Source organism: Arvicanthis niloticus, chromosome 21 (genome assembly GCF_011762505.2).
Source record: "Arvicanthis niloticus isolate mArvNil1 chromosome 21, mArvNil1.pat.X, whole genome shotgun sequence".
NCBI lineage: Eukaryota > Metazoa > Chordata > Mammalia > Rodentia > Muridae > Arvicanthis > Arvicanthis niloticus.
This window is the reverse complement of record NC_047678.1, coordinates 22455341-22477597: the sequence shown is the minus strand read 5'-3', so window position 1 is coordinate 22477597 and position 22257 is coordinate 22455341. Positions and strand designations below refer to the sequence as shown.

Genomic DNA, 22257 nt, shown 5'->3' with positions numbered 1-22257 from the left:
AATTAGTTTAGCTTTCTCAGCCAAGAGAGGCCAGCCCCCTGCCGCTGACCTCTGGCCCCCTGATCTCTCCCTCCTCCTCTTTCCTCCCCTTCTCTCTTCAGGTAAACCACTGAGCTAAGTCAGGCCTCCCCACCCTGTGTCTCCCACCCACTCTTTATCTTTTTCTCTCTCTACCAAAAGGCCTGTAATTAGGAAACATTAGCAGGCTCAAAACAGCTTTCATACCTGAAACATCCTCCCTAATTGCACTCAGCCGAGCTCTTCCCTGGCTATTAATGTCACTTTTATGAAGCAATGAGGAGCAAAACACCCGAGGCACTTAAAACATTTTTTATATAATATGCGTCTTTTAGGAATGGGAGTTTAAAATCACCTGCTTGACAGAGACAGTGGTAGTAGACAAAAAAAGGCAAGGGGAGCTCAGGACTAGAGCTGGGAGGTGGGGCCTCCTCCAGGAGATGGAGGGTGGTCCAGGAGATTCAGAATCTGCTTTCAGAAGGAAGAGGCCAAGAGGCCTGCCTGATGAGGTAGGAGGGTGGGTGGGTGCTAGATGGAGCCTGAGGGGAGAAGAGTTGGGATAGGGACTCTTGTGTGTGTGTGTGTGTGTGTGTGTGTACACATGTATGTTCATGCGTGCATGCATGCAAGTTAAAAAAATGGGGGTTAGGGTGTTCTTATTTCTAGATTGTTGGATTAAGGGACTTTGGGAGTTGTGGCTTTCTGGAATCTTGATGTCACACTAATTTCCTTTCTTGCCCTTAGAAACACCTCACATGATTCATCAGCTTATTAGGTCTGTCTAAAATTTCCAGAGGTTAGCCAAACCCACTTCTCCCTTTTTGGAGAAGATGTGGTCCCAGAAAGAAGCTATTGCCTTAGTGGCTAATCCATGACAGTTAGATTTCAATCCAGCCGGGAGTACACAGGCACCCTTTTCCTAGGCCAGACCTGGCTTGTTTGTACCCTGATAGGCTTCACTCAAGTTGACTGGGACAGATAGGTGCCCTTTGTCATCTCTCAAGCCCTCTATGGGAAGGTTGTTTCAGCACTGAAACTGTTCTGAAAAAAAAAAAAAAAAAAAAAAAAAAAAAAAAAAAAAAAAAAAAAACCGTGTTAACCTGAGGACCGATTGACAACTCTTCTTGACTTGAAAGACAAAGGGCTTTTAGGAACTTAAGAGAGCAGGGTTCTTGAATGGAGGAGAGCAAATCAGCTCTTCCAGCCTGAACTCAGCTCTACTCAGATAAGAAACCTGAGTGAAGGGCAGAGCGTTAAAAGCAAGGTTATGTTGAATTAGGAAGTCGGAAGGAGTGGACAAGGTTGCTCAGCTGACAATTCCAGACACACGAGCAGGAAGGCATGAGTTTAGAGCTCTAACACCCATGAAAAAGTTAAACTTAACACGCACCTGTAATCCTAGTGCAAGAAGGTAGAGACAAGAGATACCCACAGGGCTTGCTTGGGTATCAACTAATTCAGCCAAATCAGTGAGCTCCAGACTCTGAGGGGATCCTGTCTTAATAAAAAAAAAAAAAAGGTGGAGAACAGTTGAGGAAAGCAGGTAGTAGTATCAACCTCTGGCTTCTACACATATGCACTTACACTCACATATGCATGTGTACACACAAATATGCATATATATATATTACACACACACACACATACACACACAGGAGGAAACAGATGAAGGGAATGGCAAAGTCATCAGAAGAAAGATGAAGACTCTGCTTGACCCTAGGAAAGATGGACTCCTGCAGAAACAAGACAGCTCCCTGATGAAGCTCTGCTTTTATTATCACCCACTGTGTTTCTAAAGAAGCAAGCCTAGGATTTAGAAGCTTATGTTCTAGGATTACTTTCATTTCCTGCTAAGGTTTTTAACTTCCTGGGGCCCATAGTCTGCATTTATAACGTGGCCAATGTAAGCATTTGTTTGCTTAGTGACAGGGAGTATTTAATTTTTTTTACCTTTTTTTTTCTTTTCTTTTCTTTTTTTTTTTTTTTTTGTAAACTGTAAAGTTCAGGGCAATACTGCTCTCTTTGACTAGTACCTGTGACAGTACTGAGCACCGACTCTTGTTAGAGGGGCTTAGATTGGGTGGTGGGAACAAGATAAACATTTTAGCATTTCCATCAGGCTGTTTTACCCAAATGAAGGCCAGAGAATACACCCTGTTATTGATAGCAGGCTTTTTATTAACTGTTGCCACTGACCTGGTGTACCAGGTTCCAGGATGGCATGTATCACCTCAGCGACTCCTACCAGGACCCCCATGGTAGATGACATTTCTTCCGTTTCTTTTTTTTTTTTTCCCAGTGGTGTCCTTAAGTCTCAGGGTCATTCCTCAAAGTCACAGCACTGAGACTGACCCTAGGCCTATCTGACCACAAAGTTCATTCTTGTTCCACTGGCTGTGAAGGAGGGTGAAGAGGGGATCAGGGGATCATAGATGCTCGAGGAGCCAGAGGGCAGGTAGGCACTGAACAGAGGCCAGTGTTTCCCAATACTCTACAATGGGAAACACGAGATTTATACCCTAGCCCAAAGTGGTGCCTGTAGGGAGTGCCTAAGGAGTCAGTCTTTTCTTATTGAAAAGCATATTTGAAAGGGTCAGCTGGAGCAGGTGGCCTGTGACCTGAAGGTTTAGGGGCAGAAGATAAAAAGTCTAAGTGGACATGAAGTGCGAAGCCTTACCCACAGATCACATGAACCCTGGCCAGAAATCCAGAAGAAGAGATAGTGGTGTCTGATGATGGTAGGGCCAGCTCCCATTCCCAAAGCCTTGGTAATTGCTCAGAAGTGAGGGTACTTAAAAAGGGCTTAGTGAGCTGCTTTGTTTTATCTGGTGGTCTCAGAGTCAGTTCTGTTGAATTAGTTCCTCCTGCAATTGAAGTGTGTGTGTGTGTGTGTGTGTGTGTGTGTGTGTGTGTGTGTGTGTGAGAGAGAGAGAGAGAGAGAGAGAGAGAGAGAGAGAGAGAGAGAGAGAGGCTGCATCTTCACCTCCATTCATTTGGCCCTGATTCATCACAATTGAAGAGCAAGTCTAAGCCCTGTCCCCGTGTCACAAAGGACAGAATAGTCAATGTGATGTCAGAGTAAGGTTTGAGACTTATCTTGCTGACTGAAATCTCTCTCTCTGCTTTGAATACTGCATGCCAGCTTATAAGGGATTGTGTTTGCGTTTAGGTACAATTAATTCATTATGCAATGATAAGCCAGAGGTGACACACTGGGCCATCTTGGAGGTTACTGGGACCTGTTTGTGGCTTGCCGCTTCTGCAGAGAGCTGCAGGTAGTGAAAAAGCCAGGCTGATGGTAGATATTTAGAAGGGGGTAAGTGGAAGCCATGGATGAAGATGCTGGTGTCGCACTGCCGCTTGAGAGTATCTCAGGTAACCGGCTCAACTTGGGAGCTGAATTTTCAAAGAGACACTGGAAAAAGTAGAATGTGTTTAGTGGGTACTGATGACTGACCTTGTGATTTAAGGAATGTTCATGGATCAAGGCACCTCAGGGTAGAAATAACCCAATGCCAGGTCCAAGAAGCAAAGGAATAAGATAATTTTTGTCAGTGGGCATCAGAGTCCTCCACAGGCATCCTGGCAGCAAACTCCAACAGTCCCAGGAAAAAGGTAGTCCTCCAAAGCAGGTTATAAATGGTGGCCACATTTCTATCCAGTTGTGGGAGGGGGGCAACAGACTGGAGGAGAGGCAGCTTTCTTCCCAGGCCAGATTTAGTTCACTTGTACTCTAAAGGTGGTAACTAAACCACCCCCCACCCCCCACTTCCTTCCAGGGCTGGCTCTCTGGTCTCCAGGATAGTTCCAGCTGGCTATAGGCAATATGGCCCATTCTCACAGAATGAGAAGCCCAGTTTTGCAGCCTGTGACCCAGTGTGATGGACCAGCTTCAGACTGACCTCTGAAGCTAGGCATTCTGAGCAGCAAGCCTTCCAAACCAAAGGAAAATGCCACTGGTCTCTTCGGGGCTAACTCTGTGCCCTCTATCAGTAGCACTAGGGGCTGAGCCAAGCTCTATTAGGCAGCTGGGGCCTGGGGCCTGCAGCTCCCGCCCCTGCCTTGTCGAACAAGGCCGTGTTGGGCAGCAGTGCGAGCCACATTCAATAGACAGCTTAAGATAATCACATGTGTGAGGTACTGGGATAATAGTAGCTGAATACCCTGCCACCGTTGCCATAGTGACCAGCCAAGCACTGGCTCCCCTCTCCCCCCTCTTCTTTCTTGTTTTCTGGACCTTCTTGTTATAGGGCTGGCTGGTGGGGTGGGGTGGGGTGAGTTTGGGAAATGGGAAAGAGGAGGAAAGGGGGAGGGTAGACCCTAGAGGGCCAGGCCATTATATTCTCTTTAAATCCCTCAGCTGGAGGTATTTTAAATCTCAACAGAGACAGAGAGAAACAGTGTCTTAATCCCCAGCTCCCTGTGAATTATTTAAAAGGATCCTGTCAGAAGGATGAATTTGTCACTGTTGCAGTGTCAACAGCAGCAGCAGCTGTCATAATGGCTGGGGACCCCACTCCAGGCAGGGCCTGGTACTCCATACTGCTGCCTGGTGGAGCTTCCAGTGGCTTGAGGGTGTGTGGGCCACCAGATGCTCATTTCGAGGCACAGGCCTGCGGTGTCAGAGCTCTTCCTGACCTGCTGGCGGATCCTGGGGTCTGAACTGTGTCAGGATACATAAAAATGCCTGTCTCGTGGACCTCACGCCTTCTGGTAATGTGGCTCCCACAGTGTGGGGTCCCTGAGCAGGAAGGGAAGCTCCCTTTACCCCAGAGTATTGAGAGGGAGTTGATTCTCATTTGTCCTTGGTGAAGTGGGCATACTTAAGAGAGGACCGTGACTAGGATTCCCAACTGTATGTGCACCTAAGGTTCACACACACACACACACACACACACACACACACACACACACACACACGATGGTGAAGAAGCTGAAACACAAGGATAAACAACCAGGCAGACAGGAGAGAGCTTCAGATGGAACACAGTGTTGAGGGAGCAGCATGCTCACCAAGCCTTTCTTACCAGAGGGCTTGTATCCATCCATACTGAAACTCCCAAAGAGTAGCACAGCAAGTATACAGTCTGTATATGAATGGGAGGTATAGCCCATTCATCTCACAGACTAGGAACATTTAGCATATCTGTGTTGCAAAGGAGAAAACTGATTTGGGGAGGTTTAAAGAGGTACTTCTGGTCAACCAGCGGGGTCTGGCTGAGCCCAGAGCTGGTGAATGTTCCCCCTGTGCTAATCACACCATGATCTGGTTCTGAGTTGGCCAGGACTGCAGAAGAAGGTCTCACTTGGCTCTGGTCATTTCCCAGCCTCATCTCTTTTTTTCCAGTCTTCCTGACGCTTCGCTCTTGTAGTCATTGCTGGTCTCCTGGTTTTCTGGGTTCCAGAAAGTACCAGGTACTTGTGGGGGATTTGTCAGTGTTCCCCTTTGGGCAGAGCCTCTTAACTCTAAGCTTGTTTGTGAAGCACAAATGTCCCCTCTCAGTATCAGGTGAGCTCACTTGGGACCTTCTCTCTCACTTGCTCATATCGATACCATCCAGCAGTGGGGTGACACAGATACCTTTGAGCTCCTTGCATTCTTCCTACTCCTGTAAGTCAACTCATTGGTTCACCAAACTGGCCTTGGATAGAATCGTTTCTTTGATCCACAGTTAGCGTAGACAGAGGTAGAGGCAGCTGGGAGTGGAGGCAGGGCAGCTGCTTCGAATGGATCCTGTGAAGTTTTGCTTTCAGAGGCTGAGGTGGGTATCATGACATACAAGTTCTCCATATTCTAATTAGGCTTCTTCACTCCTTGGCTCTTATGCACTCCAAAGAACGTGTCCATGCTACACCTCTGGGGTTTGGAGAATTTTGTTTTATGTCACACAACAGGCTATATGAAGTCCTTTCAAGATGCTAGCCATAAAGTAACAACAGTCCGTGAGCCACCCTTCTCTTCAGTACAGTGAGTGGACTGTGGTGATGTGTCAGGGGGGTGTTCATGTTCTTCTAGCCCAGCACATCTGGGAGGTAAATTAAGCATATTGGGAGGTGAGCTAGAAGCTCAGGCTCTCTTGGGAGCCATTGAGGAAATGTTGTCTTGGTTGGCTGGTGTGCTAAATGATAGGCCCCTCTGGGCATGTAGGAGTTTATGCCCCAAGGACCACACTTTACGTTTTCATTAGCCCTCTAGCTTGTCCAATCTCCTAGCTTTTTCAGGCGTAACCTACTGTCTATACTAGAGCTTCTTTCTTGGAGTCCACACTGATTGGTGAGAAGCTGGATGGTGGTGTCTCTGACCCATCTGCTGCCCTAATGAATCTGTGGGCTCCTCTGTGCTTGATGAAGTTGAATACTGCTGGAGGCATGTTCTGAGAGGCAACCATCTCCCCTGATTGGGCAAGGCCATCATATTTCCATTATTGTCCCACAGAGCACAGTGGCAACCATTTCTACTGACATAGCAGCTTCCCTTGACAGCGGGTGATGTCCAATTACAGACTGTAGAGTGGACCCAGAGCCTCTGAGCTGGGTTGGCTTTTGTTTCCTGTGATCTGAGCTGGTGGAAGATAGGGTCCCACTGGAAGCCCTATTGAAAGAAGATGGTCTACACTGAAGTAGGCTCAGAGGAAGCCTGGGACATTGCCAGCAAAGAGAAGGGCTGCTGGTTGTTTCCCTGGGTCTGCAAGGAGAGGGAGTTCGGACCTTTAGTCCTTGCATTCTGCTGAGCACAGGGTAGGGTAACTTATCTAAGATCAAGATGACTTCCACACCCCGTTGACTCAGCTAGGGGCTGGTCTTGAGGTTAACACAGTAATGATGGCCATTGTACTAGTAACAGTAATTGCTGGCAGTCAGTAAGTGGTAGTTGCTGAACACTCTATAGGAGTTACTTCCGAGACCTTTGAGGCCTCACCACACCCTGCAAGGAAAATAGTATTTTGCATCTGGAGAGACTGAAACTTCTGTTAAGTTGTTTGTGGTCACAAGACTACAACTAGCAGAGGTGAGGCCTCTTGCCCCTGGCCACTTCCCAGTCTTCCTGACTCTGTGTCCTGGTTTTCTTGGCACATACCAGGTTCAGGGGATTTGTTCTTGTGTCTGGAATGGACTCCCAGCCTGCCTGGTAGGTATCACTCAAATTTCAGAAGCCCATCCCAGTCACCTGACTCACCAGCCAAGCTACCAGCTTGTTTTCCCATGTGCTCTCTCAAAGTGTGTAACACTGTGTTACTTTGTTGCATAACTTCCCACAGAAAGATTAGAAAAAAAAATCTACTCACCCCAGGTAGTAGATTTTAACAGACCTAAAAAACAATTTCACCCAGTCGGTTCCTGCTTGGTGAACTAATAAATTTACTGGGGGCTACTTATAAGAAAATGAACACGAAGTTCCAGGAGAGTGAGTGATCCCATAGCAGCGTTGTCATTAAAAGCCCCTGTCACCATGGATGGTGACTCACCAAAGCCATACCTCTGGAGCTCCATCCAGCTTGTAGGCAGTTCTACTTAAGAGTCTCCCCTCTCCCAGCTGTTGGTTACTGCTTATATAACATTGGGAAGGGGCCTCATGAGTCTTGTAACTTTCCGAGCTTCCTGAGTTCTAAGCTTCCTTAGCATCCTTGGTCTTATGAGCCTCTCTCTTCCCTCCAGGAGGGAATGTTTCAATTTAGAAGAAGTAGCTACACAGGCACCTTCATATTTGACTTGTTTGTTCACTGGCTGGTTCACTAAAGTCCACAAGGGCGCCATATTTGTCTATTTTCTGATGGGTCACCAGTACCTCAAACACTGTTTGGAGAATGAGTGGATTCTTCAGTCATATCCGATCTTGATTGAAGAAATGAGTTCACTAGCTGGATGTGGTGGTGGTTAGAACAACTAGAACTTTGTCAGGTTAACAGAGGCAGAAAAGCCAATTTTAAGATTTGGGTGTGCGTGTGTATATGTGAGTAAGTGGTCATGTGAGTGTATAAGTATGTAGGTGTGTGTGTGTGTGTGTGTGTGTGTGTTTGTGTGTGTGTGTGGCAGGTTGTGTGGAAATCAGTGGCCAATATCAAGTTTTTTGAGACAGGGTCTCTCATTAAAGCTGGGAACTCATCTTTTCAGCTAGACTGGCTGGCCAATGAGCCCCAGGGATCTGCCTGTCTCTGTCTCTCTAGCTCTGGGTGAGGCATATCTGTTTTTTTGTTTTTTGTTTTTTGTTTTTTTTTTTTTTTCTATGAATGTTGGGGAACCAAACTCAGATACTCAGGCTGTGCAACAAGCACTTTAACAACTGAGCCATCTCCCGAGCCCAAATTTCAGTTGTTTCGTATCCCTATCTTAAGTAAATGTGTTCAGAGGAGGTGAGCCTTCCCTGGGAGCTTTGTAAACATGGTTTGTGGAGGTTGCTGGGTTGTGGCATCCTGGTAGTTAGTGAGAGTTCTGGGAGTGGAGGAGGGCAGTATAATACTGCAAAGAATGGCTAACTATCAAGTTCTTCTAGAACTCCTCATGCTTTTGGCTTGGGGTTGTCTTCACAGGCATCGTGGAAATGGTCCAAGTCTCTTAACTTCATCATTGAATAAAAATATTACTGCTTAGTCTGGTCCCCAACCTCATTTATTAACACTGACCACATTCTAGAAAAAAATGTAGAAGGAAATGGTGGGAAGAACTCATGACAGTGGCCTTGAAAGGAGAGAGAGGTTCATATACACATATGACTTTTGATGTCATTCCACACATATGCAACATACACGAGTGCATGTGCACACACAGACACCACACACAGACACCACACACACACACACACACACACACACACACACACACACACCAGCCTAGTAGCAAATAGTCAATATTCATTGTTCAAATGTCTCTTGACACCTGGGAGCTCCTCCAGAGCAGTAGACCAGCTCTGAGTTCCAATAAGCAGGTCCAGGAAACCCAGAGCTTGCAAGCACCTAAGGGTGTTATTCCCATTCATCAAAGTTCTAGTCTGAAAGCCTGAGCAAGTATTTTCTAATGGGTGTCATTGTTTTCTTTATTATGTTTATCTCAAGGACAGATGGTCCATTTGCATCAATAATAGTGCCCTTTGAAAGGCGATTACTAGTCTGTGTGATGTGCAAGGTGGATTGTTTCTTCTTCCTATTTAGCACTGTGGTCTTTTTCACTGTAAAGACCAGTGGCCATGGAGGCAGAACACAGTCAGGCCTCACTCATTGCCTCTGGCTTCCAGAGTCTTTTTAAAATAATTCTTTCATTGTTTCAGATTATAATAAGATTATGTCATTTTCCTCTCAGAGATCCTCCTGTTCCCTTTCAAATCCATGTCCTCTTTTCTTGAACTGTTGATCTCCTCAGTCGTTCAAGTATACAATGTTACTTGTATGTACTTGTTCTTTCAGGACTGACCATTAGGTATTGTCTAACTAATTGGTACGCTCTTCCATGGGGAAGACTATTTCTCTGGCCTTTAGCCTTCTGTAGTTGACTGTAGCTCTTTGTGTAGGGTTGAGGTTCTATACGCTTTTCCTCTTCTACGTTAGTGTAACTAATGGTGTCTTCCTTATCCATGTCATGTTTAGGCAGACACGTTGTTGAGACTTGATGTAATTTCTGACATTTCTAAGAGACACCGTATCCAAAGAAACTCCATGTTTTTCTGGCTCTTGCAGCCTTTCTACCTCGTCTTCCACAGTGATCACTGAGTGCTGGGTGCTGGAGCTGTGTTATAAATAGGTCAGTTGGGATTGGGCTTCGCAACTCTGCATTTTGATTGACTGTGGTTTTCTGTAATGGTCTCTCTCTATTGTAGAAGACGTTTTCTTAATGAAGGGTGAGGACTACACTTATCTGTGGGTATAAAGATAAATATTTAGAGTGTAGTTAGGGATTATGTTGGTTTAGTAAAGTAATAGTTTCAGGCTCTCCTCCAGGATCTATGACTTCATATGCCCTGGGTAGTTGGCTAGGTTTCTAATGCCAGGCCTATTTCCCTTTAGCTGAACAGGGCTGTCAGTTCAATTAGAAAGCTGTTGGTTCCTGCCAAAGTATAGATACCACTACTGAACCCTTAGGGTCAGCATGCCATGCTGGTCATTTCTGTGATTCCTAGGTTTTATACATGTGTAAAGACTGTTGGTTGTTTCCTTTCTTTGGTAGCTTTTATAGTACCTCCTTGTACCAGGAAACCTAGTATTTTTTTGAGGGACGGGCACTAGGAGTAAAGTGAGGTGCTCAACACTGTTCCAAGCCTTCATAGGTATGACCATGGAGGAGGGGGATTTGTGTGTTAGAAGATCAGAGGATTAGAAGAGTTAAAAGAGTGACTGAGAGAGTCATTGGGAGAGGAGAGAAGAGTCAGTTGCAGACAGGGGAAAGGAAGCGAACACTTGGCAGAGGCATCACAAAGGAGAGAAAAGAAGAATGATTTGGTAGTTAGTTCCCTGTGATTAGTGGAAATGACACCAATGGAGGAAGAAGGGCACAAAATTCTTCCTAGGCATGTCGAATTTGTCACTGTGGACATGGTGTTGCAGAGAGGAAGGCAGGTTCCAGGCATCTGCAGGCAATGTCCAGCAAACAGCCTGTTACACAAGTCTGAGCACTAGGGACTGTGATGATTGGTGATGTACTCCATGGCAACTGAATCCTCTCAGTGGGTGAAGTCATCTAGAATACAGAATGAGACAAGTGTCCTAGACATTCCCAGATATTGTCTGTTGCAGGGCAGCAGTGGTGTGACGCTCCATGCATAGAATGATGTTGCTTGTCGAAATCAACTAACGAATTAGTCAAAGCATAATCTCCTGTCCTCAAGGAGCCCACAGCTTAGTAGCAGACTCTAAAGTCACATACACAAAGCAATTAAAGAGTGGTTGGAAAGAGTGTATTACCACATGTTAAATTGTGTGGAATAAACTCACCCATGCGGGGAGCATTCTGAAAACTGAGCACCATCCAGACTTAAGCTTAGGGACATCATCATGGAGTAAGAGAGGCCTAAGACTCCTTTCTCAGTCCCATCATGCATCTGGCTTGTGTGCAACTGTTACAGAATGTTCTTAGTTTGTCCACTTATTAAAAGATCTTGTCCCTCTTGAATGGTGTCCAGCTAGGTCTGCTATTTTTGGCTTTGTCCAGTAGAGATCAGATGATTTTGAAGAAGGCAGAATAGGCAAAGGCCTAAGGGTCTGTCAGAACTTCATCAAAACCTGCATCCTCTCTAGATGCTGTCTTTGCTTCCATTTTACCACCATTTGTTCATCTAGAAACAAGATAGACTGAAGGAATAGATGGCACTTGGTTCAGAATAGAGTTCCTTAGACTTCTGCTTGCAACACCATTTGCCTTAGAAAAGTTTACACAACCCTGGTTGCATAGGCCTATAATACCAAGGAGCAGGCATGGCTTCTGGGCCTAGGTGTGAAAGGAAGTGCTCTTGGATCAGGCCCTTGACATCTCTTGTCTTATCTGTTGCCACTGTTTTCTGACAGAAAGACAGCAGTGGTGATGATAAACCAAACAGAGACAAGGCCAGCAATGGAAGCCCCTTCCCTGGTGCAGTAGTTCTGGGAATGCCAGAGCGAGGCCAGTTGGGAGAAATAGCATTCTGCAAGAATGGCCAACTGGGCTTGGATTTGGTGAACATGGTTGGCCTGATGATGGCCTATCTGGCTTCCAGGGTGGAAATGGGATGATGTTCTGAAGCCAAGAGTCTCACCCTATCTTTGGAACACTTTTAGGTACTCCTCAGGTCTCTAGTGTCAGTGACAGGGATGTCTCCTTTCACCTGCATCCTCTTCTAGATGCTGCCTTTGGCACCATTATAGCATCTTTTGTCCATCTAGAAACAAGATAGACTAAAGGAATAGTTGCCACTTGGATCAGAATAGAGTTTGTTGGACTTCTGCTTACAACACTATTTGTTCTAGAAAAGTGCACGTTACCCTGGGTACAAAGGCCTGAAAATTAGTTTTGCAAACCAAACTTACTGATAGTGAATCACACAAAAAATTATTTAAAGTAACTCTTTGTCATTTATACCATCTTAGCATTTATGCAAAACAAATTTATACTATATTAAAGACAAATTTGCACACTAACGAGATGGATATACTTGCATATTTTACAGATAAAGAATTAACTCTTGACTAAATACTGGATATTGCAGGTCATGCAGCATCTTCCATATTTGAGGTTATTAGTATTTTGCATTTAGGATATCATCAGTGCTGAGAACACTGGTTTGCTTAAATTCAGAGCACCAAATTGCTGATATATGTTTAGGGCCATTTCAGAAGTTGTAGGAAATTCTGCTCCCATCACAAGTCCAAGTTCACTTAATTTTTTTTTTTTTAAATGAAACTCAAGTCAGCCACTCAATTAGCAGTTTTAAAAATTAAACATCCTAACACAATAGAAGCCAAAGATATACTGATGCATGCTGAGGAGTGATGGTAGGAAAATATTAAGTCTTTGTTTTCTGTAATTAAACCATCATACTTTAATTAATACAGTGCATGACATTCTCACGTGCAATAAAAACGCTGTTTAGAGAATATGATTGGCTCAAATCTGATCCGAGGTGTTTCAGTTCGTTGGCCTCGGGTGGTCTGACATGTGCAGAAGGAAGTGTGCATATTGTGTATACAAAATCAAAGCAGCTGACAAGCCATGCATATTCAGCCACAGTATATTCAGCTTTGCCAGAGACATTTTGGATTCATTACATGTTGATTTTGTGTTAATTTTTGAACCTTGTATACCTAGAAATTTTAACTATAATTTTTGTGTGTGTTAGAGAGAGAGAGAGAGAGAGAGAGAGAGAGAGAGAGAGAGAGAGATATTTTACATGGTTACATACAGGGTGGTGACCCATTGTTTAACAAGCTGAAAGAGAGAGATATTACATGGTTACATACAGGGTGGTGACCCATTGTTTAACAAGCTAAACTATAGTAGGATGAAGGAGTGGTAAGACATTCTGGGTATGGAGTGAACAAAAATGTGGGCTACTATGGGCTTGGTATTTGTGAATCACAGACCATGTCCACGTTGTTGAGGAGTTAAGGTATCAATTGCACAAGAGGATGAAGTTTGTTTTTAGCAGTAGTGATGTATTTATTCATATCCTATAGATGTACTCATGTGAGGCATATAATTAAATTACTAAGCTTTTTGATCATCATAGTCCCATCTCAGAACATTCCCATCACCCCAGAAAAGAAGATTCTGAATACCCATTTGCAGTTATTCCCCAGTTGTCAAAAAAGTTGACAAAAATACTTTTTTACTTGTTTGTTTGTTTGTTTGTTTGTTTACTTGGCTTTTCTGACTATATCATGTATAGAGTCTATAGTATATAATGTGGCCTTTTGAGGCACATAGCTGCCTTCAGTTGACAGAATGTTTTGGAATTTACCCCTGTTCTAACATGTATCAGTTCTTAACTCTACTTTTGTTCCAAATTATATTCCATTGGATGGAAACATTGTACTTTGTTCATGTATTTGCCACTTGATGGATATTAGGAAAGGTCGTACTTAAAGAATTAAGTTGAGAGATCCAAGAAGAGGGGTGGGTATAAAGAAGTTGACATGCAGTGAAATAGGAAGCATGCTCCACAAATAGAATTTCTAATAATGGTTAGTGAGAAATTTGATCTTGAGGAATGGCTCGTCATGCCGTCATAGCTGTGCAAAGATCCCTGCGGTCCCTGTCAAAGATCCGGGAAGGCTTACTGAGTGTGATACTCAGATGAATGGCTATCTCTGAAGGCAATGATAGCCTGAGTGACTAACTATGTACATTTCTGATTTTTTGAAAATACTATTTATTTAATGTCTATGAATGAGTGCACTGTAGCTGTCTTCATGCACACCAGAAGAGGGCATCGAATCCCATTACAGATGGTTGTGAGCCACCATGTGGTTGCTGGGAATTGAACTCAGGTCTTCTGGAAGAGCAATCAGTACTCTTAACCACTGAGCCATCTCTCCACCCCATACCCACCCCACCCCTTGTCTGATTTTATACATGAAAATTTTTTCTAGGAGTGGTTCTCTAAAAGGAATTGTCAAGTCAAATGCTTGAATGATTGTGATTGCTGATAAGGAAAAGCAAGACTTTCTTTGAAATAATACCAATTTACCCTCCATCCAGCTGTATATGAGAAATCTTTTCTTAAAGATTTATTTTTAGTTTATGTGCTTGCCTGCATATATGTATGTGCACCACATGTGTGCCAGTGCACAGGGGGGCTAGAAGAGGGCATCAGATTCCCTAGAACCAGAGTTTTGGTTGGTGAGCAGCCATGTTGGTTCTGAGAATTGAGTCCTGGCTTTCTGCCAGAGTAGTAAGGGCTCTTAGCTGTTGAACAGTCTCTCCTGCCTGAGGATCATAATTTTTATCTCCAATTTTTGGCCTCAATATCATTGCATATGTAGTATCTTCATACTTTTATTCTTTAACCACCAACAACAAAAGGGTCAGCATATTTGTCATACCTAGACATTTTTGTAATGTTGACTGATGGGCCAAATCCTATCATATGACTGGGGGGGGGGGGCTCTGCATCTCAGTAAGCTGTTGGTTGATATTCTTTGTATGTCTAGTTTTAACTGATGTATAAGTTTTCCATATATTAGGGGAATTAATGTGTTCCTATAACATACCATCAATAGTTTTGAGGGATTTTTCATCAAGTTTTCTTTATTTCTTTTCTATTTGCATATACTGGTTTCCATCTTGCCCATTTAACCAAGTGAGACAATTTAAAAAGTGAGAAAATTTAATTTATCTGGCCTCATGAGTTTTGTGTCATTATTAGTGTAAAGAAATTGTCCCTGTGTTCTTTTTTGTACTTTTATAGTTTTTCTTGTAAAGTTTAACTCTGATTTATTGGGAATTTTATTCTGGCGTAATAGATGGAGCATGGGTGATCTTGTTCTTTTTTTTCCAAATGGTTACATAGTTATCCAAAAGTTTGAAAAAAAATTGATTTATCTGCTCTCCACTGATTTGAGTTTAGGTTAACATTGTCAGTGCTGACAGAAGCAACTGCATCAAATAAGATGCTGTCTGTCAGTTTCCACTTCCTGGTATCTTCTGAGCCACTTCCTAACCAAGGCTTGGCACTGTATTTCTTTAATGCCAATCTGGTAAGACAACCATGGTACTTTGCTGCTGTTTAGCGGGAGGAGAGAAAAACAGGGAAAAGCACAGGAGGGGCTCAAAAGTGGAGTCTGGGAAGTAGCCATGGAATGGAATGTTTTGTAAATCTGTCCTCGGGCAGTACAGGTTCATGGTAAGAAAAACTGGTCCTGAAAAGGAAATTGAGTATCTCTTCAGGCAGACTATCCAAGATCCATAGAAACCTCAGGCTTTTTAAGGGGAATGCAAAGGGAAACCAGCATTTCTAAAGATTCGAGATTCTCAAAAATAGCGTGAAAAGATGTTCATGGACACATGGCCCCTTGGGTCTGGTCTATTCACTGACAGCAAGAGTCTCCCCAAAATATCTTTCTTGTCTCTGCAGGTCTCCTCCCTTGATCCCACCTTCTTTCATACCTGGATGTCAGTGATATCCAATTGTTCCTCCCATGCATTTAAGTCTCCCTCCAGCCTATCTCCTACTTTGAGATAGCTTCTAAACATTGAACTTTGGTCCCCCTGTGTTTCCTCTCTAGATCTTATCTATGTTTTCTGTAGTCAGGTTGAAACCCAAACTTCTCATCCTGTCCTGGTTCCCTTCATTTTATCTCTATCATTCTTATTATGTCCATGAACTTCATCCCTGGATGACACCAGCTCGCCTTTTCCCACCTCAGAGCTTTTGTGTTAGTGTGCCCTAGGGCACAGATACCCATTTCTGTCCCTAGGATATACACCCTTCTCCAGGCCAACGCCTCTCCATCCACTTGGAGACCCTTATGGGAGACTTCCCTGTGTTCATATACATCCCCTTTCTTGGCACCTCATATCCTCCCATTAATTAGCACAATTGTACTTAGTTACTTATTTGGATAATGCACTAATTTCTGTTCCTGTTTCTCGGTCCTAAGCTTCTCACTGCTGTATCCCTATGGCTAATGGAATGCGTGGCATACAGCTGGTGTTTAGAAACATTTTCCACTGATGAATAAGTAAGGTTTTGCAACAAAGCCACGAGACTGATACCATGTATCATCAACAAATAACAATGTTTGTCCCTCCCTGCTGGGAGTGCCAGCTCATCCTAGTCTGTCTACATGAACCAAAAGCTTCTCTTTCTTTCAGGTCCTCCCCATCATAATTGCTACTTACCCTCCAAGGCATTTGTCTCTCCTCCAGCCCTGTCCTGTCTCTTCTGTTCGTCCTCCCCTCACCCTCCCACCCCTCAGCAACAGCTGACAGGAGAAGAATGGAAATGAATGCCTGGCTCTGTAGTTGCAGTCTCCTTTCCCCTCAAACCACAGGGAGCTTTTTTCCTTTCTCTCCATTTCTTTCTACATTTTCCCTTTGAATATACAGTTCTATCCTCTCTAATTTGATTTGATTGCTCCCTCGGGAGCTGTCACGGAATCAATTAGATCTGTAGAATTGTACAATTTGAGGTCACCCAGTATGATTCCTCATTTTACAGATGAGAAAACTGAGGCCCAGAGAGGTTAATGTCTGAAACGATTACCTCTGTTGGGCCTTACAACGCTAATCAGTGTCATTGGTGAAGATGAATGTTCTCAATATATCAGCTCTGCTGAGTGAAATCCCCGTTCTGTTTATTACAGGACGTTCAGTGGTAATGGCCTTGGTGCTCAGGTGAGCCTGGTTGGTTGGACTTCCTTTCCCAGTCAGAGTTGTGTTAGTGTTGGGTGGCCAGAGGCCCTGGATGTGAGCAGATCTCTGTTATGAATGGGGTCATGTGCTTCACCTGGGCCTAAACTACGGGGTCCAGCATTTGTGACTCTGCTAGAATAATGGATCTTGCTAGAACAATGGATCGGGGACCTGCTGGGTTTAACCAATTGCAGAACACTAAAAGAAAGCCACCCTTTCTTTCGAAGTCTTGTCAGGACAGCAGGGGAAATGTTTCAGAAGGGCGCTGGGAAGGGAGGGAGGCCTGAAAGCCATCTGAAATGCTGTCAGCAACTTCTCCCTCATCTATTTGTTTTCTGGTTTCCAAAATCCAGTCAAGCAGAACCAAACTTCCACAAACACATTTAAATAGAACATAACACAGTCTTTAAGAAGGAGAAAAAAAAAAACATGAAGGCTCCTTTATATCCAGAGATCAATAAGAAATTAAGCAAAGCCCAGGTGAGGTTTGACAGTGTGGATTTATACTGCACATGAGCTATGAAGCAGAGCTTTTGGTCCGATGGTGGCCCTGACACTGGACATGAGAACAGGCGTATATTCTCATGTGTGCATAATATCCGTTCCGATGCTGTGTCCAGATGCTAAGTGTCTCTTACATGCTATGGTTCTTTAGGGGCCCACCAACCACTAGTGGTGTGGGATGCTTCAGTGTCAGTGTGTCTAAATTCGTACAGATGGAGAAACGGTAGAACAAGTGCCAGGATGGGGCATGCTGTCCAGCATGAGCTGGAAGCTCTGAGGTTTTCCAGAGTTGCGCTTACTCCAGCAAAGACCAGAAAGGCATCCTAGGTCAAATGCACAGCATTCGGATGGAGCTTGGCGGTGGAAGCCACTTGCACTTTTAACGTTGGCAATGTTGAAGTCTTGGCATTACAAGTTGAGCAAGAAGAGGTGCTGGGGGCCATAAGAGTGACTGCAACAAGTTGGGGATGTGGCTCAGTTAGCCGAGTGCTTGCCTAGCATGCAGAAAGGCCAGAGTTGGACTTCCAGCACTACATAAACCTTGTTGGTATGTCCTGTGATACCTTTGGGGAGGTAGCAGCAAGAGTAGCTACATAGCAAATTCAAGATCAATCTAAGCACTCAGCAGGAGAGATGGGGAGAGAGAGATGGAAAGGGAGGGGTGGTGTAATCAAGTAACAGATGGGGTGCTGGTTTCCTTATGGGAGGGTTGAGCCTTTATCTAGGCAGCAAATCAAGATGGACCTTTAGTCCTCAAGGGTTTCTGGAAGGAACTCACCAGAGACTCTGGCTGGGGCAGGAATTGGTACTCTGGAGGGGGGCTAAGAGAGCCCAGTAGGGCTGGATGTGTAGGTCATCTTTCTAGATGTGCTCCTTTTATCCCCTTCACCCTTGACACCGTGTGTCTTCTTTTGTAGCCCAAAGGGGAAAAAGACTCTTTCATTTATCAACTTCCTTGTTGCAAAAATTGCCTTCTAGAAGTTGTAGGCTTTTCAAAGCACTATCTTCCCCATGTACCTTCTCCTATAGCCATGTACATGGAGGAATTGCATGGTGTCTTATGAGCCAAGAACTGGAGATAACAGAACTGAGTTGTGGGACTCATGAAGGGTGTGAAGTAAACTGCTGTTCTCTACTCTTCCTCTGATGCACAATTTCATATTCCTCTGAAATATGAATTCTCTTTTCTCATATGAATCATGGTCATCTCTCCCAGAGTAAGCAGTGGTCCTTCCTCTCTAGGCAACATTGCTTCCAACATTGCTCCTGCATCACATCTCAGCTTGAATTTTCCACAATACTGAGCTGTATTAACTTCATTAAAAGTGTCTCTTAGCAGCCCCCATACAGTTTTACAGTCTAGCTCTTTCAAAGAGATTTCAGTTCTAAAACAAAAGGTTTGGAGAATCTAAGTTTATTGAGAAACAAACACAAAACCAAACAAAATAAACATTTCTCTTCATGTGCTTTATAGAGGTATATAAATGAGTTTTGCCCCAATGAAGGTATTAGGCTCACAGATGGAGATGTCTGCTGTAGAGTCCTCTTATAACTGGATCTCTAATTCATTCACTGTTGGCAGTGAAGAGTATGGTGTCTGCTGTCAGTGAGGCACAATGAAGGATAGCCACAGCATGAGATTTCCAAGTTTGATGAGGGGATAGTTTCTGTAATTAAAATGTGTTGTATTTGGTGGGTGGTAGAGAACTGTGACTCTGAATATCAGGAGATCTTTGAAGTGCAAACATGGTTATATGAGCTCATTTGTTACGTGGATGCAGTGAGACTGGTGAGCTCTTAAAGCCTCTAAGGTGCGGGGATTCAATTTTGCATTGACTATTGTCTTATCACTCTCTCCTTTCTGATTTCACATGTGTGTGCCTGTGGCCTACTTGGGACAGTGGGAAGAAGTCAGTGGCTACGATGAAAACCTGAACACCATTCGTACTTACCAAGTGTGCAACGTCTTTGAACCCAACCAGAACAACTGGCTACTTACCACCTTTATCAACAGACGGGGCGCCCACCGCATCTATACAGAGATGCGCTTCACTGTGAGGGACTGCAGCAGCCTTCCAAATGTCCCAGGCTCCTGCAAAGAGACCTTCAACTTGTACTACTATGAGACAGACTCTGTCATTGCCACCAAGAAGTCAGCCTTCTGGTCTGAAGCCCCCTATCTCAAAGTTGACACTATTGCTGCAGATGAGAGCTTCTCCCAGGTGGATTTTGGGGGAAGGTTGATGAAGGTCAATACAGAAGTCAGGAGCTTTGGGCCTCTTACTAGGAATGGCTTTTACCTCGCTTTCCAGGATTATGGAGCCTGTATGTCTCTCCTTTCTGTTCGTGTCTTCTTCAAAAAGTGTCCCAGCATTGTGCAAAATTTTGCAGTGTTCCCAGAAACCATGACAGGAGCAGAGAGCACATCTCTGGTGATTGCTCGGGGCACATGTATCCCTAATGCAGAAGAAGTGGATGTGCCCATAAAACTCTACTGCAACGGGGATGGAGAGTGGATGGTGCCCATTGGGCGCTGCACCTGTAAGCCTGGCTATGAACCTGAAAACAGCGTGGCCTGCAAGGGTAAGCTCGGGGCTCCTTGAGTGTCTGCCTCCATCCCACTGGGGGAGAGCCAAGTTCATAACATTTCTACTTCTAGTTCTGGGTCACTCAGGAAAAGAGAGAGCCTATCGGCTTATTATAAATCTCAGAAGAACCTCTGTCCCCAGCATCCCCTATGCCTGATGATTTTCCAATTATGACCAACTGTCTACATGCCTGTGTGGAGAAAGGGATGGGAAAAACTATGAACAATGACAAAATTATTCAATAATCACTTGTTTATATTTACTTTGGGAACACATCCTCTCTCTTACACACACACACACACACACACACACACACACACACACAATCTTTCATCAGCCTCAAGCTCTGGGGGGGGGGGGTCATGGAGTATTTGGGTTGTCATGGACAGTTCACTCAAGGGTAATTGAGAAGTGACTGAATTTGGAAAATATTTTAGTTCCTTTCAGTCCAGCTCCCACAGCCTTGAACTTGGTGCTGAAGCCGTGTAGCTCATTAACTCAAAGCCCTCTGGCTTGGCTGTCTTTCTCCAGGGGCTCAATGCCAGGCCCTGGAAGGAGATGAAGCCACTGGGACAGGGATGGGAAAGTTCCATGTGCGGAGGAGCCTTTGTTTCTGACTGAAACAAACGGATGCAAACTTTGCAGATTGCAGGCTTAAGGTTTCATACGTTCACAGTAGATCTGGACTCTACGTTTCCTTTGTTCCATGTGTGGTAGCGAATATACTGAACTGGCTCCAGTTTGGTCTGGGAATGAATGGAAGGCTCTAGAAGCCTGGTCTTCCTGTCTTGTCTAAGCCTATATTGGAGCTCAATATAGGCTGATCCGGAAGCAAAGGTGAGTTCCATTATTAAATCTTGCTTATGGCCTTCAGAAGTTTAGATTGTTTAAATGTTTGGAAATGATTTTTACTGTATCACGACTCGATTGCCCCGTCTCTTTTGTACTTTGGGAGAAAAGAAAAATAGCTCCTTTTCTATCACAAGTCTCCTGAAAACGCCCTCTTTCCTGGGTTGTCCCCAGGCACTGGCTCGAGCACGGGCCAGCCCCTGTCTGTTTCCTTCCTTCCTTCCCCAAACACCTGCCTGTGAAATGCCTGGCAAAGGATTTTGAAAGCCTATCAACACGCGATCCCATGGATTCAGCTAATTGCCTGGGCTGGGGCCTTCACACAGCCTTTCTGGGGCCTGCTGGGAACACAGAGCTATGCCTTTGTGTCTTTATTGGATTTCTTGGTTCTGGGACCCATGATGGATGGCGTGGAAACAGAGGGGAGAGCACGCCAGATCCAGTGATGAATCAACGCAGACAGTTTTAGGACCAGCGGGGTCTGGTCCCACAGAGCTCCTCTGTGTCCCACAGGTTGGGGGTGGGGCGGGGGCACCCTCTTTGGCATTCCTCAGGATCTGAGTGGCAACCAAGACACCAGGCTGTCTTAAAGGCACAGGTGCAGCAGCAACTGGGCTTGCTCACAAACCATGCTGAGTGCATTTCTCTGGCTTCAAAGGGCTGCCACGCCAAAGTTGCTGGCTGGGCCCCTCTCATTTTTCTCATTATTTCCTGAGCAGAATGGCAAGGGTGGAAGCAAGCATTGATTGGTTCTGATTTAATTGGGACTCTGGGAAACAGGCTCTCGTTTCTTTGGACTAATTGGAACGTTACTCTTTTGGGGGGCTCTACTGTCCACACTGCTTGTCAGTCACCTCTCATGGTTGTTCTGCGAGGGCCCATGGGGACAAATATGTAAATGCAAGTCGTTTCTTTTCATTCTTCCTGCCTGGCCCAAACCGCCCTAGTGGGTTTCGGTGAATGTTACTAATCTCTGACTGTTGTGAACACGGCTAGATTTTACATGTAACCACTTATTGTAAACTCATTGGAGGATGGAGAAAAGGGGCGGGGAGAGCGCTCACTGCACAGGCTACATTGTGGCGACATCTCTGAGAGTGTAGAGTAATCAGTCAGATAGTAGCATGGGCTCCACAGCCTGGCTAATCCTTAGAGACCAAGAGAAACCCTTCACTCTCCTCAGGAGCTCAAAATTTGCATCCCCTCAATTGCTGGTATCAGAACTCTGATGGCTGAGCCAATCTCTCTGTCCTGTATTTACAGAGGGCTGCCTGGGAAATGAGGGGACCCAACCCCTGTGTAGATGGAGAGTTTGGAAGGATGCTGTACCCTTGGGATAGGAAGTATGTGTAGAGACTTGAGGTTGGTCCCTGTTCTGTGTTTTTAAGGGCAGGTCTCCAGCCACATTATGTGAGCATGCTATGTTGCCAGGTAGACACTGGGGTCCTTCATGTCAATTCTAGGGTTGTCAACCTCAAACTCCCAG

General features: G+C 44.7%; 1 protein-coding gene across 1 annotated transcript in view; it reads left to right on the top strand.

The window, feature by feature from the left end:
- The window catches only part of Ephb1 (EPH receptor B1), a 427245-nt gene that overhangs the window by 133105 nt on the left and 271883 nt on the right, over window positions 1-22257 (top strand). The window contains exon 3 of the mRNA XM_034484387.2: window positions 19236-19917. Coding sequence (XP_034340278.2) covers window positions 19236-19917 — 682 coding nt within the window. The remainder of the gene's footprint in view (window positions 1-19235; window positions 19918-22257) is intronic.